Source organism: Mandrillus leucophaeus, unplaced genomic scaffold, assembly GCF_000951045.1.
Source record: "Mandrillus leucophaeus isolate KB7577 unplaced genomic scaffold, Mleu.le_1.0 Scaffold1173, whole genome shotgun sequence".
NCBI classification, from domain to species: Eukaryota; Metazoa; Chordata; class Mammalia; order Primates; family Cercopithecidae; genus Mandrillus; species Mandrillus leucophaeus.
The window spans coordinates 179,105-191,900 of NW_012100021.1; the positions used below are offsets into that span (position 1 = coordinate 179,105).

General features: G+C 42.4%; 1 protein-coding gene across 1 annotated transcript in view; it reads right to left on the reverse strand.

The window, feature by feature from the left end:
* Nucleotides 1-12,796, reverse strand: part of TFB2M (transcription factor B2, mitochondrial) — a 24,968-nt gene that overhangs the window by 4,756 nt on the left and 7,416 nt on the right. The window contains exons 3-6 of the mRNA XM_012000944.1: nucleotides 12,502-12,655; nucleotides 11,702-11,850; nucleotides 6,035-6,124; nucleotides 3,354-3,416 (exon numbers count right to left, since the gene is read on the reverse strand). Of these exons, the coding sequence (XP_011856334.1) occupies nucleotides 3,354-3,416; nucleotides 6,035-6,124; nucleotides 11,702-11,850; nucleotides 12,502-12,655 (456 nt within the window). The remainder of the gene's footprint in view (nucleotides 1-3,353; nucleotides 3,417-6,034; nucleotides 6,125-11,701; nucleotides 11,851-12,501; nucleotides 12,656-12,796) is intronic.

The following is a 12,796-nucleotide window of genomic DNA, read 5'->3' on the forward strand; positions in this document are numbered from 1 at the left end:
TCTCTATAAAAAATAAAAAATTAGCTGGGTGTGGCAGTGTGTGCCTGTAGTCCCAGCTACTTGGAAGGCTGAGGTGGGAGGATGGCTTGAACCCAGGAGGTGGAGGCTGAGAGCATGCCACTGCACTCAAGGCTGGTCGACAGAGCCAGGCTCTATCTTAAAAAAACAAAAGGGCAGGTTTGCTTAATGTTTGCTATGAAAGATGGATTCATTGGGAGGCTGAGGTGGGCAGATAGCTTGAGCCCAGGAGTTCAAGACCAGCCTGGGCAACATGGTAAAACCCTGTCTCTACAAACAGTACAAAAATTGGCATGGCATGGTGTTGCATGCCCGTAGCCCCAGCTACTTAGGAGGCTCAGAGGGGAGGATGCTTGAGACCGCCAAGTGGAGTTTACAGTGAGCCGAGATTACACCACTGCACTCCAGCCTAGGTGACAGAGCCAGACCCTAACTCAAAGAAAAAAAAAAAAGACCTGGATCCCCCAGCTCTGTACTTCTCAGCTGTAAAGCAAATCCACTAAATGCAAGTCATCCAACTGAGCCCTATCAAATCACTCCACAGGAAGAGAGGCACACAACATCCTTTGTCTGATCCAGGAGTCTTAGGCCAACGTCCGAGAAACAGTAACATTTACTAACATCTAAGTAGGGTAAAATCAAATCCCAGACACGAGGCCGGGTTGCTCACGCCTGCAATCCAACGCTTTGGGAGGCTGAGGCAGGAAGATTGCTGGAGCCCAAGAGTTAGCGACCAGCCTGGGCAACATAGGGAGACACCTTCTTTACAAACAAACAAACAAACAACTAGCTGGGCGAGGTGGTGCACGCCTGTGGTCCCAGCTATTTGGGAGGTTGAAGTGGGAGGATCACTTGAGTGCCGGGAGTTTGAGGCTGCAGTAAGCCATGATCGCGCCACTGCACTCCAGTCTGGGAGAAGAGTGAGTCACTGTCTTTAACAACAAAAAAAGGCTAGGTGTGGTGGCTCACGCCTGTAATCCCAGCACTTTGGGAGGCCGAGGCAGGCGGATCACCTGAGGTCAGGAGTTCGAAACCAGCCTGGCCAACATGGTTGAAACCCCATCTTTACTAAAAATACAAAACTTAGCCCCATGTGGTGAAGCATGCCTGTAATCCCAGCATTCGGGAGGGTGAGGCAGGAGAAACTCTTGAACTCGGGAGGTGGAGGTGCAGTGAGCCAAGATTGTGCCATCACACTCCAACCTGGGCGACAGAATGAGACTTTGCCTCGAAAAAATAAAAAGATTTAAAAAAATAAAAATTAAAATTAATAGTAAAAAAAAAATCCCAAACATGGCATTAACATATATTGAGTCCTTGCTATATTCGAGATAAAACATCACCGTTGGATGCAAAGGATAAAAAAAAGTTACTGACTAACATTTTTAATTGGATATTTAAAAAGTAGAAGTCTCTGACGAGTTGATGGGTGCAGCACAGCAACATGGCACAAGTATACATACGTAACAAACCTGCACGTTATGCACATGTACCCTAGAGCTTAAAGTATAATAATAATAAAAAAGAAAAATAAATAAAATAAAATAAAAAAGAAAGAAAAAAAAAAAAAAGTAGAAGTCTCAAACAAAACTTGGATAGAAATGATAGGCTCTAAAAACCCGTTAAATGTCTCAAACTGCTTTTATAACAATATGAGCACCATGACATCAAAGATAGATGTGAAATATCTAAAATAAATTCCGTCATAAAATATGACATTTGCTTATTTCATCTTCAACCCTAAAAGTTTATATATGTATATACATACACAAACACTTTTTTTTTTTTTTGAGACAGAGTCTCACTCTGTCACCCAGGCTGGAGTGCGATGGCATGGTCTCAGCTCACTGCAACTCCTGCCTCCAGGGTTCAAGAGATTCTCCTGCCTCAGCCTCCTGAGTAGCTGGGACTACAGGTGCACGCCACCACACCCAGCTAATTTTTGTATTTTCGGTAGAGACAGCGTTTCAGTATGTTGGCCAGGCTGGTCTCAAACTCTTGACCTTGTGATCCACCCGCCTTGGCCTCCCAAAGTGCTGGGATTACAGGAGTGAGCCACCATGCCAGGCCAAGTTTGTATTTTTAAGCTTGGCCAAAAAACTTAAGCTTTTCATCTTCTTGCTGAAAAACTGAGAAACTTTGTTATACACAGGATTGCTCATTTGTGGAATATTTGGATAAGTCCCCAATAGCATCCAAATGTACTGTATTAGACAAAAATGTATTATTCCTACTGTGTTTTTTGAGACCACATAAATATGCTGTATAAATAGTCAAACAGAACTAAAAGCACAATGATGACTGATCACTCTAAAATCACATCAATGAAAGAAAACTGATAACTTTCTTTTTCCTTTAGTGCCAAGTGTGAGAAAAAAACATAAGCAAGCAAGCCAACAGGGTCTTCAGACTAAGCTGTTATGCTGAGATTAGGCCATCGTTAGCATTTAATTCTTTTTTTTTTTAAGCTCCAAACCTTAAAGACAGGTATCTAATTCTAAAGTAAAACTTCTGAATTGAGTCAAAAAATTTTGTGAAACTTTAGCTATTTTATTAGAATTTCAAAACTAGCCCTGAGATAAACTAAATGGAGAACTATAACGTTGTCCCTTTGGTTCTTACATACAAAGATTAAAAAATGAACAAAAATAAAGGCCTAACTCCTGGGTAAAAATCAAGAAGTACCTATCAGTGAATTCAACCATGTAATAAAAGTAGTAATATCACAATTTTTTTTTTTTTTTTTTTTTTTTTTTTAGAGGGAGTCTCACTCTGTCGTCAGGCTAGAGTGCAGTGGCACGATCTTGGCTCACTGCAACCTCTGTCTGCCAGGTTCAAGTGATGCTCCTGCTTCAGCCGCCTGAGTAGCTGGGACTACAGGCGTGCGCCACCACACCGGGCTAATTTTTGTATTTTTAATAGAGGTGGGGTTTCACTGTGTTGGCGAGGATGGTCTCGATCTCTTGACCTCGAATATCACAAATTTCTAATCGATTAATAAGTCATAAAATTTTGATTCTAATTAATCAAATTAGATGAATATTAAAATGATTTTATTTTCCAAATTTGAGATGTACCTTCATTTCAAAAGAGATAAGAAGAGAACTTAAATTCTGTCTTTAAGCCTACTACTATGCCAGCATCCATTGTATAACAGCTGATAAAACTCCTCTAAAACACTTCCGATTCATTAAAAGTAGTAAGATATGTTTAAGAACGTTTCTAGATATTTCAAAATTAGAAAGTTAAATACAGACCACCAAATAGTCCTAAAAAATAAAATAAAAAATATGTCGCGTAGGGAGAAAAAGGAAAAGGTATTATTTTCTTCTTGCCTTACGCTTTGTGTTTTCCAGCCGCCCACTTCGGGTGTATACATCAAATGACGACCAAGGCTCCTAGGGAAGAAAACCAAAGCAAAACAACATCTTTTATTTCTCCTTGGTCAAAGTGCCCCAAATTATTTCTTCCTTAAAAAACACCTTGCCTAAAGAAGAGAATGGTCAGTTTAATTGGATTTAAGAAAAACATGTTATAGTGAAATAATACACATCTCTCCTTAATTTTTTGAGAGAGGAGGAGGATCAAAAGTCTACCCAAATACTAGTACTTCTTTTCCTTATTAAACATGACTCGCCCTTTATGCAATTATGCAAATAAGTATTTGTTACAATTTTTACCACTGAACATTTCCATATCATAGTCAGAATCAGCAGTTTAAGGCATAGTAGATTAATGCTGAGGATTTCTTTTTGCCCTATTTTAGTGGAAAAGCCTATTAATCAAACTATTTGAATATGTTAGGACATACATGGAAATACACAAATAAAGATGCTAGTGTTGACCGGGTGCTATGGTTCATGCCTATAATCCCAGCGCTTTGGGAGGCCAAAGTGCTTGAGCCTGGGAGCTCGAGTTTGCAGTAAGCCAAGAGTGCACCACTGTACTCCAGCCTGGCAACAGAGTGAGACCCTATCCAAAAACAACAACAAAAACCTAGTGTCAATTTTAAAATGGATCACTATTTTTCGGTATCTATCTTTCGTAATAGAATGTTGTGCATAAGGCAATTAATTTTAAAAGATGATCTGGTTAGGCACAGTGGCTCATGCCTATAATCCCAGCACTTTAGGAGGCTGAGGTAGGAGAACCGCTTGAGCTCGGGAGTTTGAGACCAGCCTGGGCAACAAGGTGAAACCCTGTCTCTTCAAATAATACAAAAATTAGCCGGGTGTGGTGGCGCATGCCTGTAGTTCCAGCCATTTGGGAGGCTGAGGCGGGAGGATTGCTTAAGCCTGGGAGGCAGAGGTTGCCGTGAGCTGGGATTGTGCCGGTACACTCCAGCCTGGGTTGACAGAATGAGATCATGTCTCAAAATAAAAAACCGATCCACCCGAAAAAGTATTCTCTGTTAAAAAAACTATACATACCCATACCCATATTAAATTCCAAATAAGAGTGGGTTAAAATAGATCTGACATAGGCTTAAAAAACTAAACAATATTGAACACAAGGTCTGAAAGGCTACTGTCGAAACAGTAATTTATTATTAACTATAGGGGCAATGAGAGTGGAATAAAACATATAATTGGGGCCAAACTGTGAAATTCCTAGCAGTCCCGGGAATGTCACTTTAAGTGGGGGAAGAAAAGCACCATCAGCCGTGCACAATGGGTATGGCCACTTCCCACACGCCGGGTCGAGCCTCAGCAGCTTTCCCCTCGTCCAGGACGGTGGAGGAAAACCCACAAGACACTGGGAATGGACTTCAACGACCTCCTCTACAGCTGCAGATACGCAGTGGAGCAAGCGCTGAGAAATGTCAGGGCCAGAAAGACCTTTCCTCGCTGGAGTTTAGCAAATGGCGAAACCTAACACAGGACCTTTGAAAACAAGTATTAAGGGAACAAAAAGACAAAAACATTATTCTGCAAGCTAAAGTCCTCAGAGGGCCTCTCTGAAGAAACCAGCTGAAAGCTACCAGGACAGAAGGCTTGAGATGAAAGTCAACAGAATGAGACAAGATCAGTGGGTGAGGAAGAATTTTAGAGAAACCAAGAACTCTAGTACTGAGAGTACAATAGACAGTGTGGGCAGAAAGCAGAATCAGTGACGTGAAGACTAAGTGTGAAGAGATTCTGGGAATGGAGAAAAATGACGAGAGCATCACAGACACTACAGACAAGGATCAGAGATCCCACTGAAGAACCTCCAATGTTTTTGAGGGGAAAAAAAAAGAATTGGAACAAAAGCTAAAATCAAATGAGAGAACATTCCTGAGCTTAAAAAAAAACAGCAAGGAGCACGGACTGAAGACCTCGGAATATTCTCAGGCAAAAGCAGTGAAGAGAATACGCTAAGATCCACATTGCAACAATTTAAAAATTAGAGCCATGGCCAGACACAGTGGCTCATGCCTGTAATCCCAGCGCTTTAGGAGGTCAAGGTGGGTAGAGCACCTGAGGTCAGGAGTTCAAGGCCAGCCTGGCCAATGTGGTGAAACCCGTCTCTACTAAAAATACAAAAAATCAGGCAGGTGTGGTGGCACACGCCTGTAGTCTCAGCTACTCGGGAGGCCGAGGCAGGGGAATCGCTTAAACACAGGAGGTAGAGCTTGCAGTGAGCCGAGATCGAACCACTGCACCCCAGCCTGGGTGACTGAGTGAGACTCCATCTCAAAAAAATAAAAAATTATAAAAAAATAAAAATTAGAGCTAGGTGCAGTGGGTCATGCTATAATCCCAGTGATCTGAGAGGCTAAGGCAGAAGGATCACTTGAGGCCAGGAGTTCAAGACCAGGCTGGGCAATATTTAAAAAAATTTTAAAACTTAGCCAGGCATGGTGGCGCATGGCTGTAGTCCCAGCTACTCCAGAGGCTAAGGTGAGAGGATCACTTGAGGCCAGTAGTTCAAGGCTGCAGCAAGCTATGATTGCACCCCTGCACTCCAATCTGAGCAACAGAATGAGACCCTGTCTCTAAAGAAAAATGTTTTTAAATAGAAAGATTTTACTCACCATGTGCAGAACTTTAATCTCACAAGCTACCTGCCAGACAACACTTAATACATAATACAAGCCTGGATTTCGGGGATCTGCCATTAGTTTCTAGTAAAAGGAAAATAAAAATTGCATGTTATATACATCTTTAATCAATCAAAAACAAATGTTGAATCTTAATAGGACTATCTTGGCCGGACGCGGTGGCTCACGCCTGTTATCCAGCACTTTGGGAGGCCGAGGTGGGCGGATCATGAGGTCAAGAGATGGAGACCATTGTGGCTAATAAGGTGAAACCCCATCCCTACTAAAAATACAACAAAAAAATTAGCCGGGCGTGGTGGCGGGCGCCTGTAGTCCTAGCTACTTGGGAGACTGAGGCAGGAGAATGGCGTGAACCCAGGAGGTGGAGCTTGCAGTGAGCCGAGATCGCGCCACTGCACTCCAGCCTGGAAGACACAGTGAGACTCTGTCTCAAAAAAAAAAAAAAAAAAGGACTATCTTAATGGCATCTAGACATTTAAGAAAATAAAACTAGAATTAGATGCAAAAAACCGGGTACAGCTACTGGAAAGGCTGAGGCAAGGGGACTGGTTGAGCCCAGGAGTTTGGGCGTTCGGTGTGCGGTGACTGTGCCTGTGAGAGCCAGAGCACTCCAGCAGGGGCAACAGTAGGGCATAAGGGGTCTCACTCGTAATTCCAGCACTTTGGGAGGCCAAGGCAGGAGGCCTGCTTGAGCCTAGAAGTTCAAGACCAGCCTGGGCAACACAGCGAGACCCCATCTCTTAAAAAACAACACGAGTGTTAAGGCTGACCCGAAAGGACGAGGTTACCTCAGAGAATGGGAAGGCACTCCGGAGAGAAGAAACCACGTGTGGAAAGGTCCATGGCAGAAGAGGCATGGGCCACTGGAATATAATCCTAGCAGCAGGAATCTAACAAAGTAGTTCCTATTTTTCTCCTTGCCATTCCTTTGTTTAATATTGTATGCTATGCGCAGCCTCAAGGTCCTGAGGCCCCCACTGTCTTTCCATGGCTAGTAAATATGTATTTACTAAATAGGTCTGGGGGAGCCAATCGTCCCTTCATTTTTTGCCCCACTATCTTAATCCATAGCAATACAAATATGCATTATACAAATCTTAATCTTATCAGATCTTAATAGTACTATCTTAATAGCATCTAGAAATTTAAGCAGAGAAAACTAGAATTAGATACAAAAAGCTGGGTGCAGTGGTGTGCACCTGTAGTCCCAGCTACTCAAAAGGCCGAGGCAAGGGGACTGCTTGAGTCTAGGAGTTCGGGGGTTCGGTGTGAGAAGACTGTGCCTGTGAAAGCGATCGACAGCACACTCCAGCATGGGCAACGATAGAGACAAATAAGCATTTCCGTTAAACCGGATTAACAGATTAATAACATGAAACATTCTGGGCAGAAAAGAAAGATGACACTCAGCAATATCAAGGTTGTCAGAAAGACCTTCCATGACAGAGAATTAAAACCAGAGTCTCAAATCTGAGGTTTGGTGTGATGGCTCACAACTGGAATCCTAGCACTTGCCTCCCCTAGGCAGCAGAATCACGTGAAGACAGGAGTTCAAGACCACCCTGAACAACACAGCATGACCCTATCACTACAAGAACCAACAACTACCTGGGTGTGGTGGTGCGCACAGGTGGTCGCAGCTACAGGGGAGGCTGAGGCAGGAGGATCACTTGAGCCCAGAAGTTTGAGGCTGCAGTGAGCTATGAACATACCGCTACATTCAAGCCTGGGCAACAGAGCAAGACCCTGTCTCTGAAAAAATTTTTTTTAATGTTTTAAAGTTAAAAAAATTAATTAAAAAAACCCTTAAATATTAAAAAAATCCTGTTAAAACTAATAAATTCAGCTGAGTGTGATAGCTCACACCTGCAATCCCAGCATTTTGGGAAGCCGAGGCAGGAGGATCACTTGAGTCCAGGAGTTCGAGACCAGCCTGGGCAACAAAGTGAGACACTGTCTCTTTAAAAACAAAGGAAAAAAAAAAAAAAACCTGGCCAGGCGCTGTGGCTCACACCTGTAATCCCAGCACTTTGGGAGGCCACAGCAGGCGGATCATGAGGTCAGGAGTTTGAGACTAGCCTGACCAACATGGTGAAACCCCATCTCTACTAAAAATATAAAAAAAGTAGCTGGGCATGGTGGTGCGTGCCTGTAATCCCAGCTATTCAGGAGGCTGAGACAGGAGAAACACTTGAACTGGGAGGCAGAGGTTGCAGTGAGCCGGGATTGTGCCACTGCACTCCAGCCTGGGCCACAGAGCGAGACTCAGTCTAAAACAAACAAACAAACAAAAAAACCTAACAGATTCAGCAAAGCTGCAGGATACAAAAACACACAAAAGTCAGTTGCATTTTTATGCACTAGCAACGGACAATTAGAAAAACACTTCCATTTACAATAGCACCAAAAGTAACTTAAAAGCTAGTAATTAAAAACACAAATAAATGGAGGCCAGGCACAGTGGCTCACACCTGCAATCCTAGCACCTCGGGAGACCGAGGCTGAAGGACCACTTGAATCCATAAGTTCAAGACCAGCCTGAGCAACGTGGTAAAACCATCTCTACAAAAAACACAATAATCAGGCAGGCACGGGGGTCCATGCCTGTAGTCCCACCTGCTGGGGAGGTTGAGGTGGGAGCATCACCTGAGCCTGGGAGGTCAAGGCTTCAGTGAGCTGTGATCCTACCACTGCACTCCAGCCCAGGCGACAGAGTGAGACCCTGTGTCAAACAAAAACGAAAACAACAACAACAAAAGCCACAAATAAACGGAAAGACATTTCATGTTTGCGGATTAGAAGATTTAATATTGAATACTGTTAAGATGCCACTACCACCCAAAGCAATCTCAAGATGCAATGCAATCCCTATGAAAATCCTAACATGTTTTGGAGAAACAGAAAAATCCATCCTAAAATCCATATAGAATCTCAAGGAAACTCAAATAGTCTAAACAATCATTAAAAATAATAAATTTGGATGAATCACCCTCTGATTTCAAAACTTACCAAGGCAACAGTGGTAAGACAGTGTTGTACTGGCCTAAGGACAAATATTGAGATCAATGGAATACAATAGAGCCCAGAAATAAACTCTTACACATATGGTCAAATCACTTCTGACACCAACGCCAAAACCATTTGATGGGGGTAAAGAATAGTCTTTTCAACAAATGGCACTGGGAAAACTAGATCAAAGAATGAAGCTGGACGCCGAAACCATAAACAAAATTAACTCAAAATGGATCAAAGACCTAAACAAGAGCCAAAACTGTAAAACTCTCAGAAGGAAACGCAAGGAAACCTTCACAACACAGGATTTGGCAATGATCTACTAGCTACGACACAGGTCCCCAGTCCCCAGGCCACGAACTGATACCAGTCCACGTCCTGTTAGAAACTGGGCCACACAGCAGGAAGTGAGCGGCAGGTGACCAGGCGAGGCGTCATCCGTATTTACAGCGTCATCCGTATTTACAGCCGCTCCCCACTGTTCACATCACCGCCTGAGCTCCACCTCCTGTCAGATTAGCAGCCGCCTTAGATTCTCAGGAACGCAATCCCTATTGCGCATGTGAGGGATCTGGGTTGCGAAGGCCGTATGAGAATCTAATGCCTGATGATCTGTCACTATCTCCTATCAGCCCCAAGAAGCACCATCTAGTTTCAGGAAAACTAGCCCAGTGTTCCCACTGATTCTACATTATGGTGTGTTGTATAATTATTTCATTACATATTAGAATGTAATAATAATAGAAATAAAGTGCACAATAAATGTGATGCACTTGAATCATCCCGAAACCATCCCCACCACCGTCCATGCAAAAACCATCTTCCACAAAACCGGTCCCTGGTGCCAAAGATGTTGGGGACCGCTGAGGTACGTATGACACCAAAGGCACAGGCAACAAAAGAAGAAAGAGACAAAGTTGACTTCATCAAAATTAAAAACTTTCGGCATCAAAGGACACAAGTAACAGGGTTAAAAGGCAACCCATAGAACGGGAGAAAATATTTGCAAATCAGGTATGAAAAGAGATTAATATCCAGAATATATAAAGGACTCTTAAAACTCAGCAACAAACAAAATAACCCATTAAAAATGGGCAAACGTCTTGAACAGACATTTCTTAAAAGACATACAGTCAGTAAGTACATAAAAATATATTCAACATCACTAATCATTAGGAAAATGCAAATCAAAAGCACAATGAAATACCACTTCACACCATTAGGAGAGGTGCTACCAAGGACCCAGAAAACGACTCTCAGTAATGCTGTGGAGAAATGGGAACCCTTGCACACTGCTGGTAGCAATGTCAAATGGTGCATCCACGATGGATAACAAACAGTATGATGGTTCCTCAAAAAACTAAAAACAGACTGGGCACAGTAGCTCACGCCTGTAGTCTCAACACTTTGGAAGGCTGAGGCAGGAGGACTGCTTGAGTCCCTGAGTTGGAGGCCAGCCTGAGCAACATGGCAAGACCCTATTGCTACAAAAAGCCAGGCCTGGTGGTATGTGGCTGCAGTCACAGCTCGGGGGCTGAGGTGGGAAGATCGCTTGAACCCAGAAGGTCCAGGCTGCAGAGAGCTGTGATCATGTCACTGCACTCCAGCCTGGGCAATAGGGAAAGACTCTATCTCAAACAAACAAACAAACAAAAAACCACAAGAAATTAAAAATAGAATTACTATCTGATCCAGCAATTCTACTTCTAGCTGTACACTCAAAGGACCTGAAGAGATATTTGTAAACTCATGTTCATTGCAGCATTATTCCCAACAGCCAAAAGGTAAAAGCAATTAAACGTCATTGATACATGAACACACAAACTGTGGTATACACATACAATGGATTTTTTTTTTTTTTTTGAGACAAAGTCTTGCTCTGTTGCCCAGGCTGGAGTGCGGCGGCATAATCTCGGCTTATCGTAACCTCGTCCTCCCAGGTTCAAGTGATTCTCTTGCTTTAACCTCCCAAGTAGCTGGGATTACAAGCATGCACTACTACGCCTGGCTAATTTTCGTACTTTTAGTAAAGATGGGGTTTTGCCATGTTGGCCAACCTGGTCTCGAACTCCTGACCTCAAGTGATCAGCATGCCTCGGCCTCCAAAGTGCTGGGATTACAGGAGTGAGCCACCGTGCCTGGCCAGAATGGAATATTATTCAGCCTTAAAGAGGAATGAAATTCTGACACATGCTGTAACATGGATGAACCCTGAAAACATTATGCTAAGTGAAATATGCCAGACACAAAGCAATATTGTAAACTTACATGAGGTAAAGAGAACAGTTAAAGTCACAGAGACAGAAAGTAGAATAACGATAACTAGTGGATGCAGGAAGAGGGAAGCACAGAGTTTGTGTTTAATGAGTACAGAGTTTTGCTATGGGATGATGAAAAGTTTTGGAGACGGATGATGGTATTGGTTGTACAATGGGAATGCACTTAAAACTACTCAACTGTACACTGAAAAAGTAACCTGAGTCTAAAGACTACTCTGCAGAATTTAAAAACAATCTTAGACCCTCAAATGTCATGACCCCTAAATTAAAATTGCACAGATTAAGAATACTCAGAGAAAAATCACAGAACTCTTTCAAAACAAAACACAGGTGGTTGTTAATAACATACCTGGAATTCTTTTTCACCAATAAACATATTTATTTCTATTCGTCCAAATTTATAGATAGAAGTACAGGAATACAAGTCATATGCGAGTTTCCAAAGTGCCCTTTTTTCACCTCTACTTGGGAACATTCCAAATACTTTTAAAGGGACGCCTGTTAGAAATATAAGCAAAAAGATCTGAATAAAGTTCTTAGCATTTTGTTCTATGCCCATATTTTATTGAGACAAACTAAGTTAACAAACTATATCAATTTCAAGTTTATTTCAATAAAAACTAAGCCTCAATATGTTTCCTTGGCATGGAACTTGACTTTTGGGGAAATAAACTGGTTGTCTGTGTCCAGGTGAGGTAAATGCCATATTCAGAGTTACAGCATCTGCTCATAAATTGTATTAATACAATATAAATTATACACAAATTTGGCCAGGCACAGTGGCTCACACCTGTAATCCCAGCACTTCGGGAAGTCGAGGCAGGGAGATCACTTGAGAGCAGGAGTTGACCAGCCTGGCCAACATGGTGAAACCCCATCTCTACCAAAAATACAAAAAGTTAACAAGGTGTGGTGACACACACTTGTAATCCCAGCTACTCGGGAGGCCGAGGCAGGAGAATCACATGAACCTGGAGGCAGAGGGTCAGTGAACCAGGATCGCACCAATGCACTCCAGCCTGGGTGACAGAGCAAGACTCCATCTCAGAAAATAAACAAGTAAAACACAAATTTCATCAACAAATCAGATATACTGCACAGAAACGTGGCAAACTCCAGGTATTTGCTTTAGTAGATTCCAAAAATGACCTGCTGTCCAAGGAACTTCTTCTACTCCCAAATTCTTAAAGAGCCCTTCAGAAGACATAGCGGGTGGCTTTATTGCTCCACCACTTCTAGGATCTATTCTAAAGAAGTCACAGTGAATCACTCGTAGTTTTCCATCCAGATTTTTTCCTAAGGACTAAAGAGAGACAAAGATAACATGTTAAAAAATTTCAGCATTAAGCATACTTTGCAACAACTCAAAAAACTCTACTTCAAAAACCCAATGATAAAATGTAAAGATAAAAATAAATCAATTACCTTTTTTTTTTTTTTTTTT